Source organism: Rhagoletis zephyria, unplaced genomic scaffold, assembly GCF_001687245.7.
Source record: "Rhagoletis zephyria isolate East Lansing unplaced genomic scaffold, Rhagoletis_zephyria_1.1 Rzeph_scaffold_01602, whole genome shotgun sequence".
In the NCBI taxonomy this organism is placed as follows: domain Eukaryota; kingdom Metazoa; phylum Arthropoda; class Insecta; order Diptera; family Tephritidae; genus Rhagoletis; species Rhagoletis zephyria.
In genome coordinates, this window is record NW_016158686.1 from 15,327 (window position 1) to 35,043 (window position 19,717).

The 19,717-nt window shown below is 36.1% G+C and overlaps 1 protein-coding gene and 1 long non-coding RNA gene across 2 annotated transcripts in view; one reads left to right on the forward strand and one right to left on the reverse strand.

The window, feature by feature from the left end:
- Window positions 1-219: 219 nt before the first annotated feature.
- Window positions 220-19,717, reverse strand: part of ear (ENL/AF9-related super elongation complex transcription factor) — a 23,775-nt gene continuing 4,277 nt past the window's right edge. Inside the window, exons 3-4 of the mRNA XM_017618318.1 lie at window positions 2,139-3,837; window positions 220-2,009 (exon numbers count right to left, since the gene is read on the reverse strand). Coding sequence (XP_017473807.1) covers window positions 476-2,009; window positions 2,139-3,837 — 3,233 coding nt within the window. The 3' untranslated portion in view covers window positions 220-475. The remainder of the gene's footprint in view (window positions 2,010-2,138; window positions 3,838-19,717) is intronic.
- Window positions 9,499-19,717, forward strand: part of LOC108364587 (uncharacterized) — a 14,854-nt gene continuing 4,635 nt past the window's right edge. The window contains exons 1-2 of the long non-coding RNA XR_001847783.1: window positions 9,499-9,509; window positions 19,248-19,258. This is a non-coding gene — a long non-coding RNA (uncharacterized LOC108364587). The remainder of the gene's footprint in view (window positions 9,510-19,247; window positions 19,259-19,717) is intronic.

Here is a 19,717-nt window from a genome sequence, read left to right on the forward strand (position 1 = left end):
TTTCCAATCGCTTTTAATAAAGCCTCTTACTATTTACTACTATATTATCTTCAAGTTCACCGTCCGAACATCACCCGCTAATTCGCTCTACACTGTACTCTCCGGCTTTTGTTTTTTGTCTTTCTTGTTCTTAATTTTTGCTAGCTGGTAATTGTTGGCTTGAATAGCAGACAGACGAGCTGCTTTGTCGGCACTCCTTTCGCCACGTGNTAATAAAGCCTCTTACTATTTACTACTATATTATCTTCAAGTTCACCGTCTGAACATCACCCGCTAATTCGCTCTACACTGTACTCTCCGGCTTTTGTTTTTTGTCTTTCTTGTTCTTAATTTTTGCTAGTTGGTAATTGTTGGCTTGAATAGCAGACAGACGAGCTGCTTTGTCGGCACTCCTTTCGCCACGTCTGCCGTTCTGGCTCCGTTTCCAGCCGCCACCGCTGCGAGGCACTTCTCCATTTTAGGCATGTATTTTGTGTCACGACACAGATGTCGCAAAGAACTCTTGCAGTCGCTGCACAGTGCTGCGATCCAGCTTGCATAGATCGAAATCAAACGTTTTGGCCGTAATCTCGTAACAGCCGGTTGCCGCAATCATCTCGACCACCTGTTGCAACTCGTCATTATCTTGTAGCGTCATTATTTTGTGATGTAGTTCCTGCAATTCGCTTAAATATTCAGTTGGTAATGCAGGCGTGGGCGTTGCACCGCTGTTGGCGCTTGCAGCCTCTGCGGCCGCCGCACCGACAGGCGCAGCCGGTGATGCGGGTCGCAGTGGGTGAGGCGGTGCCAGCGGCGCTGCCGCTGCTGCAGCAGCTGTCGAAACGCTCGCAGTTGCGGCAACATTTGAGCTGGTGTTGCTGACGTTGGCATTGGCGGTAGTAGCGGTGGCTGGAGGGGCTGGCGAGCTAGTTACACTGGTGCCAGTCGTGTTATTGGGAGGCGGCAAAAATGCCCCGCCACTATTGAGTGCCTCAGTAGAAGCAGAACTGCTATTGTTTTGCGAGGGCGCATTGTTGCTGTTGTTGCCATTGCCGATGTTATTCGAGTTAATGCCGCTGCTGCTGCTGTTATTGATGCCGAGGAGTGGGCCGCTTATGCTAGCGGCTCGGCTGTGTCGCAGTGCAGGCGACTTCGTTTGATCTCGTGCCGCTTTGTTAGCCTCCTTTTTGGCTTGCTTGATTGGAGGTTCTATGAACGTGTTTACTGATACGGTGGCAGCTGCCACAGAGCTTCGTCGACGTTTCTTTTCTCCTTTTTCTATCTTTTTATCTTGTTTGTCGGCGCCATCTTTCGTCTTTGCATTACGTTCGCTGCCACGCTGCTTGTACTCTTTGCTGCTGGCGGCTGCCAACTTCTCGGGCTTTGCTGCTGGTGTCACCTCCGCTTTGGTGGTGGGCGATGATGTCGGCTTTGTGGTTACCACCGGCTTTGGTGGTATATCCAGAAAACTGCTATTCGAGCTATCCGATTGCAAAGCGGCGGGCGCAGGGTCAGTAGAAGAGGTCGTCTTTGAAGCGCCTGTTCCTGCAGCTGTCTCCGCGGTTATCGTCGGCAGTGGGGTTTCCTCTGGCGAATGTGCTTTGGCGCCGTCGCCCATATCATTATTGGTGTTGCTGTTGGTAGCGGTATTGGTGCTCATTAATGGGACAGTAGGGGTACTTGCCAATGATGTTACTGATGCGGCGGCGTTAGCACTTTTAGCAGCATTTTTAGTGCTTCTTCGGACCTCCACCACTTCGCCTTCCTCGGCTGCATTGCGCTTTTCTTCTTTGGATGCTTTCTCTTTGGACTTCTTTTCTTTACTTTGTGACTTCTTTGTTGGTGCAGCGGCCGCTGTTGCAGTGCTGCTGCTGTTAGTGGTTGCGACACTGCTGGCAGCGTTAAGGGCGGGGTTTGCATTGCTCGGTTCATTCTTGGGCGGTCCAAGTGGTGCTGGTGTTTCGGTTGTAATCGCTGTAGCAGCGGGATCTACGGTGACTGCGGTTGTCGTTACATTTACATTCGCATTAGATTCCCGGGTCTTTTCCGGGCGTATCTTCTCATCCACTAGCTCTTTCTCTTTTTCCTTATCCTTATCCTTATCCTTTTCCTTATCCTTATCTTTATCCTTTTCTTTATCCTTATCTTTATCCTTTTCCTTTTCCTTATCTTTATCTTTTTCCTTTTCCTTTTCCTTTTCTTTTTCTTTTTCCTTTTCCTTGTCTTTTTCTTTGTCTTTTTCCTTGTGTCTCTCTTTGTCACGCTCTTTATCTCGTTCTTTATCTTTGTCTTTGTTCTTGTCCTTTTTCTTGTGCTTATGCGACTTCTTTTCTTTTTCTTTCTCCTTTTCCTTTTCTTTTTCTTTGTCCTTCTCTTTCTCTACCTTTTCGCCTTGGGTGCTTGAAATGCCGGTTGGTTTCTTATCACCACTGCCAGCCGGTGCAGTAGCTGCCTGAGTATTTGTACCGTTTGCCGAAACAATCGGCGCGGTTTTATCGACAGTCTTATCATTGTTCTTTAACTTGGCTGCTTCCGCCTTATCTTTGTCTGCCTTCTTGGCGTTCACATTCGCGGGAGATTGCTTGCCTTTGAGATCTTTAGCTTCCGCTACTACAGCGTTCCCATTAGATGCCGTTGAAGGCGCTACATTGCTGGCACCTCCACTAGGGCCAACGTTGGCCGCAACGCCATGACGTTCTTCCTTTGAATCCTTTGATTTCCCTTCGACACTTCGATGCTTTTCTTTGTGCTCATCACGACGCTCCTTGTCGCGTTCTTTGTCCTTATCCTTGTCTTTCTTTTCTTTCTTAGATTTCTTGCCGCTTGAGCTAGATTTATCTTCGCGGGACTTAGATTCCTTAACCTCCGTTTTGTTGCTACTATTCGTTGGCTTTACGTCCTCCACACGCCCGCTTGCAGACGACGAAGATCGGGGTGGAGTCGGCCGTTTCGGGCTTGGGGCACTAACGTCACGCGTACTTGCTTTCGGGCTAAGCGATCGTTTGGTGCCAGCTTTCTCTCGGCTGCGTTCACGTTCTTTTTCTCGTGACTTATCCTTCTTCGACTTCGATTCTTCGCGCTTTTCATGTTTGCTACTCTCGCCGGATGATTTCTTGCTCTCACTACGCGGCTCTTTGTGTGGGCTAGATGACGACTTATGCTTTTCTTTCTTTTCAGACTTTTCACGTGGCTTCTCGCTACTACCGGCGGAAGCCGTTGACGAGCTGCTCATCTTGTCACGTTCTTTAATGGACTTCTCCTTGCCACTAGCGTTGTTCGCATTGCTACTGCCAGAGTTAGGTGTTACCCCACCACCGCCACCACCGCTTGCGCTGCTTGCGTGAGGTACCCCTTTGCCGCCTCCGACATTCAAACTGTTATTCTTAGCATCTGGCGAATGTTTGCTAGAGCCGCTTTTTATTGGTGTACCAAAGAGATTAGCAAACGAATTACTCTTGGAATCATCAACGCGAGTTTTGTGTTTTTTACCGCCGCTACCACCGACTGCTTCGCCGCTACTCAGTTTTGGTTTGCTAATCATACCACCACCTTCATCACTGATAGCAGCATTCGGCGGGGTATTGGTCGGGGGTACGGCGCCACCGCCAACTACGCCTGCACCAGTCACTGGTATGCCGCCTCCTTTGAGCAGCTTTTGTCGAAAATCCTCCGAAACATGGTCGAAAACAAACTTTTGCACCTCGAACCGATGATGTGGTGGACCAGTTTGCTGCAAATCTAAATCGTAAGTAAATTGTATACGCTTTGGCTCATCGCGGTTACGAAAATATATATCTATCGGCACCAAGAAACCGGCGTAACCAGATTCGGTGATAACGTATGGCGGCTTGTTGGAAACTGTAAAAAAAAAAAAACGTTGAAGAAGTTAGAAATTATAACACCATTGGTTCAAACTTAGAAAGAAAAAATAAACACGTGTTTTGTGAAACTAAACTACATGTTTTCATATGGGTGTTCCCCGTGTTACGTTTGGAGACACTTTCTTTATCATAAAAACTGTAGTAGGCTCTGAATTAACACAAATTCATCGGCAATACCTTTTTGAACCCTATACAAATATTGTCCACAAATGTTATATGGTAAGTGTATAACGATTAAAAGTTCCCGTCCCGACGTTCCCAAAATGGAACTCGTATCGAAGATGACTGACGTTTTTTCAAAATTCTACGTATCTGTTAATGGTACAAAAAAAATATGTGTGAATGTGGTGACCGTTTGCACCGATTTTGAGAAAATTGTTTCGCTGAATATTTTTTAAAAGGCGGGACGTATAAGTGTCCCAATTTTTATACCCGAGCGCACTTGTGGCCAAGGGTATATTAATTTTGTTCACATAACGGTTGTTTGTAACAGCCAAAACGAATCGAGATAGATATAGGCAAATGTATACATAAATGCTCAGAATGAATAGAGAAATCGATTAAGCCATGTCTGTCTGTCCGTCCGTCTGTCCGTCTGTCCGTCCGTCCGTGTACACGATAACTCGAGCAAAAATTGAGATATCTCAACGAAATTTGGTATGTAGGTTTCCCTTAATCCAAGGTAGGTTGGTATTGAAAATGGGCGAAATCGGACTGTAACCACGCCCACTTCCCATATAACGGTAATTTCCAGAAATACGAAAACTGCGATATTTTAGTAACTACTGAAGATAATTCACTCAAAATTGATATTTACAATAATTTTTAGACGAAAAATAAGAATATTATAAATTTTTGGAAAATGGGCGTAGCCACGCCCACTTATGGTTACATGTGTATATCTTGGTAACCGCTGCACCAATTTCTTCCAAACTTGGCACAGTTGTTGGCCTTCGCACAACATACCAAATGGCCGAAAATTTTTAAAATCGCTCAATAACCACGCCTACTTCCCATATAACGGTAATTTTCAGAAATACGAAAACTGCGATATTTTAGTAACTACTGGAGATTATTCACTCAAAATTGATATTTACAATAAGTTTTAGACGAAAAATAAGAATATTATAAATTTTTGGAAAATGGGCGTAGCCACGCCCACTTATGGTTACATGTGTATATCTTGGTAACCGCTGCACCAATTTCTTCCAAACTTGGCACAGTTGTTGGCCTTGGTACAGCATAAAAAATCGCCGAAACTTTAAAAAATCGGACAATAACCACGCCCACATCCCATATAACGGTAATTTAGAGAAATACTAAATCTTCGATAAATCAGTAAATATTAAAGCTAATTTACTCAAAATTGATGTTTGCAGNGGCACCGCCCACTTATGATCACATATATGTATATCGGTAACCGTTCTACCAATTTGTACCAAACTCGGTATTTTTATTGTGCTTGCCAAATAAAAGCAAAACGTTGAAAATTATTGAAATCGAACTAAAATTACGGCCGCTTTTTATATAACGGTAAATTTCAGAAATGCTTGAAACTTCAATAATTCGAAATTTAAGGACGCTAATTTACTCAAAATTGATGCACCCCGGCTTACCATCTAGTGGTAGCTTTCGTAAAGGTGAAAAACATATATTTAATACTTGCGCCGGGTATTTAATGTTCGGCTCCGCCCGAACTTAAGACTTTCTTACTTGTTCATATTTGTATCGATTAACTGCTCTATTCTGTATCACTGACAAATTCTTGGCACAGTATTTATTACGGAAACATATATCGACTGCTGAGTGGAAGATCGACCTATCTCGGCAGCCAGTTCAAAAACACCCTATCTCAAAAAACTTTTCAAGAACACTCTATTTCAGAATTTTATTAAAAGACACTCGATCTCAGAATTTTGTTGAACAACGCCCTATTTCAGGATTCGATTCAAAAATGCCCTCTCTCACTTCAAAATGTATTGAAAATGTGCTGATATAGGGCGTTTTTGAAACGAATTCTGAAATAGGACGTTCTTCAACCAAATTCTGAAATAGGACGTTTTTCTTAAGATTTTTGAGATAGGGCGTTTTGGAACTGGCTGCCTAGATAGGTCGATCTTCCACTCAGCAGTCGATATGAAAATGTTTAAATTTGCGAGTAAAAAAAATTTGGTCACCGATACAGAATTGGGCTATTAATACCGATTTTCAGTTTTTTCNTATAGGGCGTTTTTGAAACGAATTCTGAAATAGGACGTTCTTCAACCAAATTCTGAAATAGGACGTTTTTCTTAAGATTTTTGAGATAGGGCGTTTTGGAACTGGCTGCCTAGATAGGTCGATCTTCCACTCAGCAGTCGATATGAAAATGTTTAAATTTGCGAGTAAAAAAAATTTGGTCACCGATACAGAATTGGGCTATTAATACCGATTTTCAGTTTTTTCTTTTATTAATTTAAAAGAGTCGCCCTGTAATCTGGTCCAAAAACAATTTTTCGTACAAACATGGCAGTACATAGGATGTAACATAGGACCATAAACATAGCCAGAATCCTTATTTTCTATGAACTTTGGCTATTTTTTATTCTGTCAAACTGGTACGCTCGCTGTATTGCAGTCTATCATTCTTGTCTCAATTCCTTTTATGGTTTTTATAATTATTTGTTACTAGCCGGCCACGTATGCGCGAGGCTTATTTTTTTTGGTTGTAGAAGCGATGGCTCCTTAAATGGTCGGGAGTTTTTCAGCTAACTCCCTACGACACCAGGTTGTTCATGTGTTGACGTCTTTTTTAAGACGATTGACAAACTTATTGTGCGTTTAAACGTATACAGCTTGGTTGATGAACTGCCAGCCTAACTGTTGACGTGAGTTTCCGAGCAAGATTTGGATTGTGTTAGCAATNTCCCTACGACACCAGGTTGTTCATGTGTTGACGTCTTTTTTAAGACGATTTACAAACTTATTGTGCGTTTAAACGTATACAGCTGGGTTGATGAACTGCCAGCGTAACTGTTGACGTGAGTTTCCGAGCAAGATTTGGATTGTGTTAGCATAAATGAACAAACCACAATTATACTTATGATATAATACATACATTGACAGGAATGTAATTTTAATATATGGGCCATTCAATTATGACTAGTGGGACATTTTAGTCCAGAATGTGATCAATTTACCTATGTCGTTGCAACTTATACAACAGCGAAAGATATGTTTTAACATACAACGATAGCTAATGTATAAAATTGCTTTAACAAAAATACCAAACGATTTTTTAGTTTTATGTAACTATCATTTCAATGAATGTGACGGGTGGGACACTGAAAATAACTTTATTTTACCCTTGTGCACTCAAAGATGAATTTTAGCCAAAACATTTAATTTTCACGAACGATGTGTTTTTATTGTAAAATATGAATTATACGCTTTCATTTTCAATAAAAATGTGGTTTCGTAGAAATATTAAAAAATATTTAAAGTTGTGACTGCTGGGACATCTCCTTGTGACTGGTGTAAAGCAATCATGCATGAAATAAAAGTTTCCATATGCAAAAATTACAATTTCTTTTGATTAATTTTTAATATTTTCCCACAGGTTAATGAAATATAATATATATATATAAAGAGGCTACTACTGAAATAGAGATAATTAGGGCATATTTAAATTTATGTCGTTTTCCTCTTTTCAATGGAATGACCCATATATAAAAAATCGTTAAATAACTATTTTAACGATAGGTTTCCTGTGGAACCATTTTCCCTAGTTTGTCTTCAATTTTATCTCCTATGATAAGAATACATTTGAAAATAATGTAAAACAAAAGAATAGTGAATGTAAAATTTGTACTTTAACGACGAGTTGGTGAACTCAGTTTTTATTTTCTTGTTTTTTAATTATAGATAGTATGAATGACTAGATTTAAGTACATATGATGACAGAAATCGAAATTTTAAGATAGTTTGTTTATATAATTTTGATAAGATATGTTTTTCCCTACATATTTACAGGTCTTTTATTTTTATTTTTATATATTTTTTCTTCGCATGTTTTTTTGTCTGTTTTGTGTTTTAAACATATAGTTTACTACTACGATTTTCTGGCAAATTTTTTTTTTTAGTTTCACTTTTATTTCAACATATTTTGATTAAAAGAAAAATACTGATAAAAATAAAATTTTTCATAAAAACCGGGTTGAAATCTTGAAATTTCTGCCCGTAGTTTGTTTGTAAGTCAAATATGAGTGGCACTGTGCTACTATGATATCACGGCCGAGTAATCATAGCCAACTTACGTACAGTAGTCGAAAAAATTATACCCGCACCAAATTTTGACAAGTTTTAAAATATTATTTTAGTTGTTATTTAATTTCGTTAGTTTTTTATAGTTCGTTCTTTACCAACATTCGTATAAATACAAGTTTTTTACATAGCGCCTTTGCAAGTGGACTGCTGAAATTTGGAAACATGAATTTCCACGGGTTTTGTTAAAGAGCGAACTATATGTCAGAACCCCCACATCCATCCCCCCCCCCAGCAATATTATTTAAAAATTCAAAACTCAAACTCACACACACACTCTCATTTTCAATCTCAAACAACAACAATTGTGAACAATTTAATTTTTTATTTTCAATTTTATACGATTTTAAAATGTTGGCAAACGTCAGAAAAAAAAGTATGGCCGACGAATTGAGAGAATTAAATTACCTTGTAATGTTTTTATCATGCAGAGAATGTAGTAAATTCCATGATAAAAATATAGTAAGGTAGAACCGCTGAGAGTCACTTTTAAAATTCTTGACGTTTCCAAACAATTTAATTTTTTTATTTTCAATTTATATGATTTTAAAATGTTGGCAAACTTCAAAAAAAATCATGGCCGACAAATTCAGAGAACGGTTCTACCTTGCTATATTTTTATCATGGTAAATTCCATGATAAAAGAAATAGGAAGGTAGAACCGCTCNCAAATTCAGAGAACGGTTCTACCTTGCTATATTTTTATCATGGTAAATTCCATGATAAAACAAATAGGAAGGTAGAACCGCTCAGAGGAATTTTTCAAATTCTTGACGTTTGCAAGCAATTTAATTTTAAAATTTTACACACACATTCTTATTTTCAATCTCAAACAACAACAACTTTAAACAATATCCAATTTTTACTCTCAATTTTATACGATTTTAAAATGTTGGCAAACATCAAAAAAAAAATCATGGCCGACGCATTGAGAGAACGGTTTTACCCATATATGTAATACTTCTATATTGGTAGTACGCTAACATCTCAATGTGTAAGCATGCTTTTATCATGGTAAATTCCACTTTCACCTGTGTTACCAGACATTTTTACGCTTATAGGAATATTACTGACCTGAAATATTCGTTAAAAATGCTAAAATGCGCTAAATTCTAAATGTTAAAATTGCACTTTCACCTGTGTTACCAGACATTTTTACGCTTATAGGAATATTACTGACCTGAAATATTCGTTAAAAATGCTAAAATGCGCTAAATTCTAAATGTTAAAATTGCACTTTCACCTGTGTTACCAGACATTTTTACGCTTATAGGAATATTACTGACCTGAAATATTCGTTATAAAAACTACATTAATTACCAGTTTGTGTTTTTAATGTGATGCAAAGTTTTTAAAATCTTATACCATTTCGGCAAAAATCGCGTCACACGGCAACACTCGATCGGTTCGACGGCACTTCACCACTTCACATTAATTGTAGCTTTTTTGTTGTAAATTTGTTGTGAAAAAAGATGTGTAGCTCTATTTTTTTTTTAATATGGTATGTAGTGCTAACTTGACACCATACACCTACTCTATAGAATTGAGATATTGAAAATGTTGCAACGGCATTAATTCTAGCTTTTTTGTTGTAAATTTTGAAGTTTTCGTTTTTTTAAGAAAAACTGGTAAGTAGTGCTAACTTGATAGCATACACCAGGTCGATAGAATTGAGATATCCACTATTTTACTATGCCCTTAATTGTAGCATTCTTGTTGTGGAAGAAAAAATTTTTTAGCTTTCGCTTTTCTGGAAAAAATCGAGTTTACCGTTTTCGAAAAGGCTGTCCCTAATCATCCGGAACTTCCGGACGAATACTTATTTCTTATTGTACCGGAATATCCGGATTATTATTGTTTAATTATTCGTCCGGAATTTTTTGTTTTTCATTGGGAAAATTTGCGCAATTAATATGTTATTTTAAGCCAATTGAGTTTCAAATTGAATTTTTTTTTGAATTCCATTTGAAGTTGAATTTTTCCGGATGAATATCTATAGTCGAAAAAGATATGTTAAAAATCCACAAAATAAAATTGTTCAGATGAAAAGAAAAAATATTTTACTTTCTTGTTGAGTTGTTTTTTCATACGTTTTGTCGATTTCGCTGTAAGAAATAAATAGACATATTCTTAAGCTGACCAACCGTCCTCCTTTGAGGAGAATTGTCATCCTCAAACGTGATTTGTCCTCCTCAAAAATATTGTCCTTCTCTGTCCTTCTTTTGAGCAAAAATGTCCTCCTTGTCCTCCGTCTCAAGTTTTATAGCAGTGATGAAATTTGCCAAAAATTTCGTTCAGAATATTATTATTTCATAATCGTACATAATCATTGCATTTAGAAGGAGTTTACATTGTTCAACATTCAGTTAAATGATGTAAGCTTTTGATTCAACTAACCGCCTTTGAAAGTTGAACAGTACAAACGCCTTTTAGCCCTAATAAATAATATCTAATACGGCTTTCCCACTGCACGCGAATTACGTAGTTTGCTCTCTTATTCGTAATTCGCACTCCAATTACCCTTGGAATTACGTAATCCGCCATACTAAATTTTGTTGGTCATTCAGATCCAATTACCATGCGAATTACGAACAAATCGCTGCCGTCTCTAATTTTTATCGGACATTTATCGAAACCAGTTTACAAATGAAAACTGGCACTTGTTATAAGTACGCAAAGCAATTACTTAAATTTTGCACAAATTTTTTAGTGAAGCAAAACAAACAAAACACAGAGATAGAGAACTGTCAAATTGAATTAAGAATGTGCGCGTGGGAAAGGGGTGGGTAATTGGAGGATCGAACAAAGTTATTTCCGCTGTTGTAGGTAAGCCGTATTACCATTCAAAAGGCGTTCGCACGAGGCGATTTTGCGTTCAACTCTCGCAGGGTTGCACGAAAAAAAGTAGAATGGCTAAATTTTGGCTGGCGACCAACTGGCGATTAGTTGAAAGGCCGTTCAACCAAAAGTAGAATGCAAAGTTGAACAATGCAAACGCCTTTCTATGGTGAATATTTTGATATTTTTTCATATTTTGATATTTTTAGCCATTCAATTTGTTTTTCGTGTAACCGTGCGTGAGTTGAACGCAAAATCGCCTGGTGCGAACGGCCTTTTACAACACTGAAAACTAGCTAACGACGCGTCTTCACAGGGAAAATTATTGCCTACCACATGTCATTTTATTTGCCAGATATGTGTAAGTTTTATCAATGGCAATATTTTTGTGTGGGAATTTTTTATCTTGATAAAGCATTTGCAAGATGGCTTAAAACAAGTACGTTCGTTACATTATAGCGCAAATAAGCTTAAAATTTTTAAGAAAATGTGTTATTTCACATCCAAGTACATAATCAAAAATACCACAGGCCCAGCGGCGGATCCAGACTTTTTTTCGGAGGTTTTTTCCGGAAAATTTGCCACTTATTCTTATCACTGTAAAGGAGTAATTTTCGTATATATATATTAGGGTGATCCAAAATAACTAACCGCTGTTATTTTGGCCGCTGAGGTGTAGTGGTAAGCAGTGCGCGCTTTCCCTCATCAGCACCTGGGTTCAAGCCCTGGTCAAAGCAACATCGCAAAAAAAATATAGAAAAAGGTTTTTTTCTTAACAGCAGTCGTCACTCGGCAGGCAATGGCAAACCTCCGAGTGTTTTTCTGCCATGAAAAACAGCTTCTCATAAAAATACAATCGCCGTTCGGGGTCAGCGTAAAACTGTAGGTGTGACAACATCAAGGCGCGCGCCACAAGTCGGAGGAGAAGCTCGGCCAAACACTAACATATGTGTAAGCGCCAATCTATTATTATTATTATTAAAACAACCAACCTGACGAATTTATGGCCTAAAATGACCTATTTACTGAAAAGGAAATTCTCCCATTTGGAAACATTTTTATTTCAATTTTAAAAGTTGTCGGTCGGCATTTGAATTTTCTATGTAAATAACATGTAAAAAAAATTGTTTTCATTAAAAATGTTATAACTTTTGAACCGTTAAGAAAAGACATAAAAAAGGGATAAAGGTTTTTCAAAGGCATATTCTTGTAGGGCATTAAATTCTCTAAAAAATTACCCTCAAGCACCGTTAATTTTTTCATGATCCAATGATCGCATCCAAATCAAATTAGTATGGGACCACATGTAGGACACTACCTTTCCTATAGAAAATTAATTATCGATATCGGTGGAGGTGGTCGAATGTATGCGCTAACATACCAAAAATATATTCCGACGAATTGATAACCTACTTTTTTATGTCGGTTAAAAATAAATATGTAACGGTCTTATAATTATGCAACGCAGTGTACTATTAACTTTTTCGACTTGTGTTTATAGAAACTTTGAATTGTTTATTTACTTGTTATTTATGTGTTAAAATAAATATAAAAAATGTGTTGTGTTTTCAATGTGGAGAATTTGTCCACCTGGCATGTTAAAAAATTCTGGCAACCTTAATATTCATGAAAGTAATGTTGTACATCCATGTTATTTGTTTTAAGAGTTGTTTTAACCCCACACAATGCAAATGGTACCAAAAGAGACAATAATCGCTGCCGATCAAACCTTCTCAGGTGGTATATTTTTTACATCAGCATCAACAGTTTTCTCTAAATCTATATTACACAGTGAGCATTAGAAGATTTGCAATATTTTAAATTTAATGATGATTCAACGAATTTTCACCCGTCAGCCGTAAAATATTTTTTCGTAATTAATATATTTACGTTGTCGTCCATAATTGCATTTGTAATTGCTTCAGACATCGTTTCAATTTCGTCCTCATCAATTAAATGATACCCTGGTAGAGCTCGTTTTGCCAATTCAATATTGTAGAACATTTTTCCATGCTTGTCATTTTTGTAAACATCCTTGGTCCTTTTACCTGTTTTTTTGGGAAAACCTTTGACCGTGTTTTTACATCCTTTAGATCGTCCTCTTGGTTTAAATACTGGCAATGTTTTTTTTTTGCATAAAATATTTTTTGTAAATGAAGGTCCTTATTGTTGATTTATTTTGGAACGAATTTTATCATCCCTTGTCAAGCTTGGTTTGCAGACAAACCGGTTTCGGTGTTGTGCCATCTTCAATGTCATTTTTCATTCTGTCTGGTTCCAGTGTTTGTCTTAGGTAATGTGATTTTCGTCGATGATTAATTATTAGATATGCGATGATGTCCTTTTCTATACCCGGGCAAACTTGTGCACAAGAGTATTATAATTTTGTTCACATAACAGTTGTTTGTAACAGCCAAAACGAATTGAGATAGATATAGACAAATGTGTATACATAAATGTTCAGAATGAAAAGATTAAGCCAAGTCTGTCTGTCCGTCTGTCCGTCCGTGTACAAGATAACTCGAGCAAATATTGATATCTCCACGAAATTTCGCATGTAGGTTGCCCTTTATACAAGGTAGGTTGGTATTGAAAATGGACGAAATCGGAATGTAACCATGCCCACTTCACATATAACGGTATTTTCGAAAAATGCAAGAGCTACGATATTTCAGTAAATATTACGTCCAAATAGTTGAAAATTTGTATGTGAAGTAGAATTTTGGTAAAAAATAATATTATGAAATGTTTAGAAAATGGGCGTAACGCATATATGTAATACTCCTATATAGGCAATAACAACTAGCACGGTCCGAAAACATTACAGTACAGATATTTAAATAACCACGTAGAAATACACGTACACATACGTTTATAAATAAACATGTACACAACACATATACATACATCCATAAAAACGGTACTTGACCGTCTCGTTTTGATTTCGGAATGCTTACATATTAAGAAGTTAGATTACTGCCAATATAGAATATCACGCCCACCCGCCATATAACGGTATTTTACGGAAACACGAAAACTGCGATAAATCAGTAACTATTGAAGCTAATTGGCTCGACTATTGCGATAACCACTTAGCGTAAAATTAGATTATTATAAATTTTTGGATAATGGGCGTGGCACCGCCCACTTTATGACCACTTTATCGATTTCTACCAGACTTGGGCTAACCATATTATTTAGTCTAACTCAGCATATTATCGAAAACGTTTGAAATCGACAAACATACGCTTGCTTATCATGCATAGAGAAAATTGAAACGACGATATTTGATACCAACGCCGGATATATAAAGTTCGTTTTCGTCCGAACTTATACTTCTTTACTTGTTAATATCTCAATTCTATCGAATAGGTGTATGGTGTTTAATTAATTAATAATTAATTAGTAGTTAATATTTATATAAACAAATAAGAACAGTTTAGTAATCGCTGAAAGTGTAAAATGAAAAAGAACTTGTGATATTAGCTTTTTGATAATTACGAGTGACAGATTTCAAATTGTTACAGTTTATTTCCAATGAGGAGCACATATGATTTTTGAATATCTCCGTTTTGCACTGAAAAGGTTATACTCGAAAAACGTACAAAATGTACCCAAAGTAACACATCAAAATTGTTATTTTAATTACTTTGATTGTTTCAAGGCGAATTTATATAAGGTGGTGTTACTAGATCAGCTGATTTTGTATATGTGTTTCGCCTCACGGCTTCTAATGGCAAATTGAAAAATTTTGTTTGAATTTCCGCAAACACACACTCACAGATTTTGATAGTTTATGCCGCCAAAGCAAAAACAAAATACATGTAAATTTTTGTTTTTGTTCTCCTGCTATCACCTTATATTAATTCGCCTTGGATTGTTTATAAAATTTAAAATGACATTATTAAAATAATAAAATTAAATAAGTAACAAGAACTCGTCTCATTTATTTTCAAAATGGCCCAAGTTTTTTATAAAAAGAAAAATTACATTAATAAAATTAACTTAAAAGTGAGTGACACAAAAGCACACGGTTTCCGAGATTTGCCCATATATCCATAGAGTTCTTGGAAACGGCTCTAACGATTTTGATGATTTTGTACACAGATAATGTTTTGGATTCTAAGGCTATCTGAATAGGCATTATCTCCGAGATTACTCGTATAAGGTTGCTAGCTATTCAAAATTTTTTACTAATTTATTAAAACATCATAATATGGGTATTTTGAATAGCATATTTATTTAATTTTTTGTTTAGAAAAAAATATAAAATATCACTATTCATGGGTACCAAAAGAAGGTTCTTAAACAACGCTTTCCCTATACACAAAATGTTATCTCTTATGATAATAGTGTAAGGTTGCCATTTATTTTCGATTCTACACGGTTTATCTAAAACATCGCAATATGGATATCAAATGAAAAGTATTGTTGAGAACTTTGGTCAGAAAATATTTTCCATGAGGCTTGCCATGCTTCTATGTAATACAAATTTTTATTTTGTATTTCGGAATAGGGTTGCCACCTAAATTTAGAGTAAAGAATTTTCTTAATAGATATCGAAATCTTATTTTTTTTTATTTCCAAAATATTTTTTTGAAGCTATCCAAATCTTGAAAACTTTAAAAAGTATGTATATGCCTAGGATTTATGGGAGAAAAATAAATATTTTATTTTTTATTTTTAATACAGTGGTTTTTAATCAATTAGCTAAATTTAATAGAGCTAATCATGATTAAAATATTGATTTTTAATCACAATGTAGAGTTTTCCATATGTTTGTGTATCAATTGCAGACATAGTATGTATTGTATTAGAACCTAGTTTCTCTTTATGTAAATTTTTCACTTTTTACTTCAATAAATATCGTCCTATCGAACGTTCGTGTTTTCTTCCATTGTTCGTATATGCTCACAAAGGCTATGGGCCCAGGGCAAGTTGTGAACACGTCTTTCGGTGGTCAAAAGTATTTATTTTATATATAATATAATTGTTTAAATCGTTTGTCGATTTGTTATTGGTTTAAAAATTTCTAAAATTCGTTGGTCGGTTGGTAAATAATAAAATGAGTAATCGATAGCGCAAACTAAATAATGAAAACTACGCGACATGGTCAATTACAATGAAAAGTCTTCTAATAACACAATACTATTGGGATGTTGAAGTTAAGACATGTCCAGCTTCAGCATCAGAAGAAACTGCAGCTGCATGGGCAAAGGCTGACCAGAAGGCACTAGCGATGATAACTTTGTGCGTTAAGCCACCAGAGCTGACTCACGTCAAAAAATTCACCACGGCAATGGGTGCATGAGATAAATTGAACGAATTTCAACATATAATCTATAATTTCCAATAGCGGTTAGCAACTTTTGCGTAAATGTTGAGAATATTTATTTAACTATACAACGAACTATTTAAAACCATAAGCAGAAGACATAATTACCAGAAAAACTCTGATGCAAGTAAGGAGTAGCTAATTTGGTTTTCGTACTCGTCACACCCCTTCACTGTGAGTAAATATCAGATAGCTCGTTCGGATTAAATTGTTTTTGAATTTTTTTTTCTAGGCATTGTGGATATCTCGGAAACCTATTACAAAATACGTCTTAAAGAATTTTGTATTACAATTTAAGAATTAAGCCTTAAAATATGAGTTGAAATGTCACACCCGTCACCGTGGAATGAGCCTTAAGCAGATGTTGTAGGTAATGTTCTAATTTATATTGCAATTTTCTTGTGCACGCTCGGTCAGTTATTAAGGTATATACTAGGGATGATAATTTTCCACAGAGCGTTGTCACAATCCCAGAATTAGTCCCGAGATTTAGATATTCATTACTTTTCAACAATTTGAATCGAAAAAATTGCTTCTATATTGTTTGAAATTAATAATAAAAAATTTAAATTTTTTGGATTCACAAGGACGAATAGATAATTTTTAAGCTGCCAAAGTTTGAAGATCGAAATTCGAGGATGTTATCGAGTTTATATATGCACTGAGAAAAAGGATTACTTTCGACAACTAAAGATATTTAGTTTCCGAATTTTCACAATATTTGGGAACTGTTACCAAGGATTGGGAACTATAACCATGGGTTGGCAATTATAAATAAATATATCAAAGCTTCTAATATTCATCTAAGTTGTACCAAATCGTTAATTTAGTTGAAGGGTTTCGTAAATACTAATAAATATTTCTTTGAAGCAAATTTCTACAAATTCCATTCAACTTAACGCATGGTTCATAAAAGGATGTTATTAAGCTCTGCTAATGCAGGTCAGCTTTCTTTCAACAAATGGTTTAGTCATAGTTACCAAATCTTAGTTGAGGCAACCATGACTTGATTTGAGAGCGGAACATATTCATGCTTGTGAGCCACCCCTAAAGAATGCTGAGCGCTCTTTGAGCACATGTGTGTTTCACATACGAAGAGCGCCAGCTGAGCAATGCACACAGTCCCACTTATTGAATCGTTTGAATGGGCTAGTATAGAGCGTGTCAGACGTGGCAATATTTCCGTCTTTCGCACGCAATTCGCTGTCAAATTGAGAAAGAGAAATTTTATTTCGATGTGTGAACAGCCAGAAAGATCTTTACAGGCTCTTATGCCGACCATTATGTCGATCCCTGCGCTAGGTATCGAAAGAAAAGTGTGCGCTATGACATGCCCAGTCTTGTTTGTCTCAGTTTCAGTTTTGCTATCGCCGCGAGTTGTTTCGGTGCGCGCATAGTTATTTAAAAATTTAAAAATATAAAGTTTGATGCCAAACGGGGTTTCTCAGCAGATATATCTGTGTTCGTATGGAAAAGTAGCTTTGTCCCAACTAGAAGTCTCAAGTAAATTGCAGACTTTCGTGAACTATATATTTGTTTTGCCATATCCAACTATGCCACTTGGTCACTATAACCAAATCTTGGTAATTATAACTAAACCTTTTTCTGGGTGTGTTCGGTAAGGTTTCACCTAAATTGAAAACTTTTTAATTAGACTCTAAAAAAATTTATTTTAGAATAACAAAGTGCTAGATTGAAGTTGCTAAAAATTGCATTGAGTTTCGGATATTTTTTCCTTGACAGTGTAAAGCGGTTCCTTCCATATGGAACATAAATTTTTTTGCAACCTTGCGGAGTTCTGTCAGCGTTTCGTTCTATCACATCACGATGTAGCGAACAAATGTGGCACGTTACAGAAACCGCTACTTGCGATTTGCCGATTTTGACATTTGTCAAGTAAATGTAAACAACACCTCAGAAACGTTAGATGCACTGAAATTTGCTAATACTTTCACAAAAGTCGCCGTTTTTTTAATTTTCGCTATTAATTTTTTTATAAATCATATATTTTAAAATTTAACGTAATGAAACCACGTTTCCTGTCGAAAAATGTATTACTGAGAAAATTTACTATTTTACAGTTTTTTTCTCCTCCAATTCGGCTTTGTTTACTTTTACTTGAGAAATTTCATCGCCGCCGGGAATGCGGAATCTTGTATTATATCATTCTTGTTACCATATAGTGTTTCGTGTTGAACAATTTTTGCTCTTAAAATTAAGAATATTATGTCGAGCAAAAATAAAACTAAGTACTANATTCATAGCTGTTATCAAGTTTATATAAGCCCTTAACATATAATTTTTTCAAAAACAATTTCAAGGATAAAATATTAAAATGACATTTTCAATATTTACCAGCCCTTCCGCACCAGAAACTTGAATCTGTTTAAATTCTACAGGATTTCCTCATTAATTGTATACCCATACTTCTTCTCTAAGCACATTTCTCTGAATTTTTTAAATAATTTTTGAATTACTGACGTCAGAGTGAATAACTAAAAACGCAATTTTACTATATTTGGCCCATGGTTTCGCGAATACATTAATATTTGTGTTTAAAATTTACTATCGCGCGGTGTTATAAGTATGACATTTGTACAAAAATATTAATTATTAAATAAAAAAAGAAATATAGCCAATACTGGTCAAGAAAAGGAGTTTCTATTATTGCCATCAGTGCAAATTACAAATCCCGAAAATCCCGGGATTACTTGCCAAGAATCCCGGGATATCCGAGACCTTTAAAAGTCCGGGATCCCGGGATTCACATTCCTAGTATATACAGTATCGGTCATATCTATAGCACGCCATTTCAAAGTGATATTGTGTGCCACTTATGTTTATTTATTTATTTTTAAAAATTTTCAATTAAACTACAGTTCTTTCTCTAACAAACCCCATATAAACCCAAGTTTAACAATTTGTAGAAAACTTCAAAAGTGCAACAAATTTTCACCTAAGTTTCAAACTTTTTTCTCGGAAGTGTTAGAATTTTTTCGAGTACACAGTTTTTTAGCCACTGCAATTTTAGTCTGATAACGTGCAAATTTCAAGTGGCTACGAATTACCGTTAATTTTTTAGAATTTTTTTGTCGCATTGGCTTCCATATAATGAATAAACTTAATTTATTTGTATATGGATGAAAACCGCAACACCTTTGGCGAAAAAAACTCTAAAAAATCAACGGTAACTTTCAGTCACTTGAAACTTGCACATTATCAGACTGAAATTGATTGGGCTATAAAACTGTGTATTAAGAAAAATTCAAACACTTCCGAGAAAAAAGTTTGAAACATAGGTGAAAATTTGTTGCACTTTTTTGAAGTTTTCTACAAATTGTTAAACTTGGGTTTATATGGGGTTTGTTAGAGAAAGAACTGT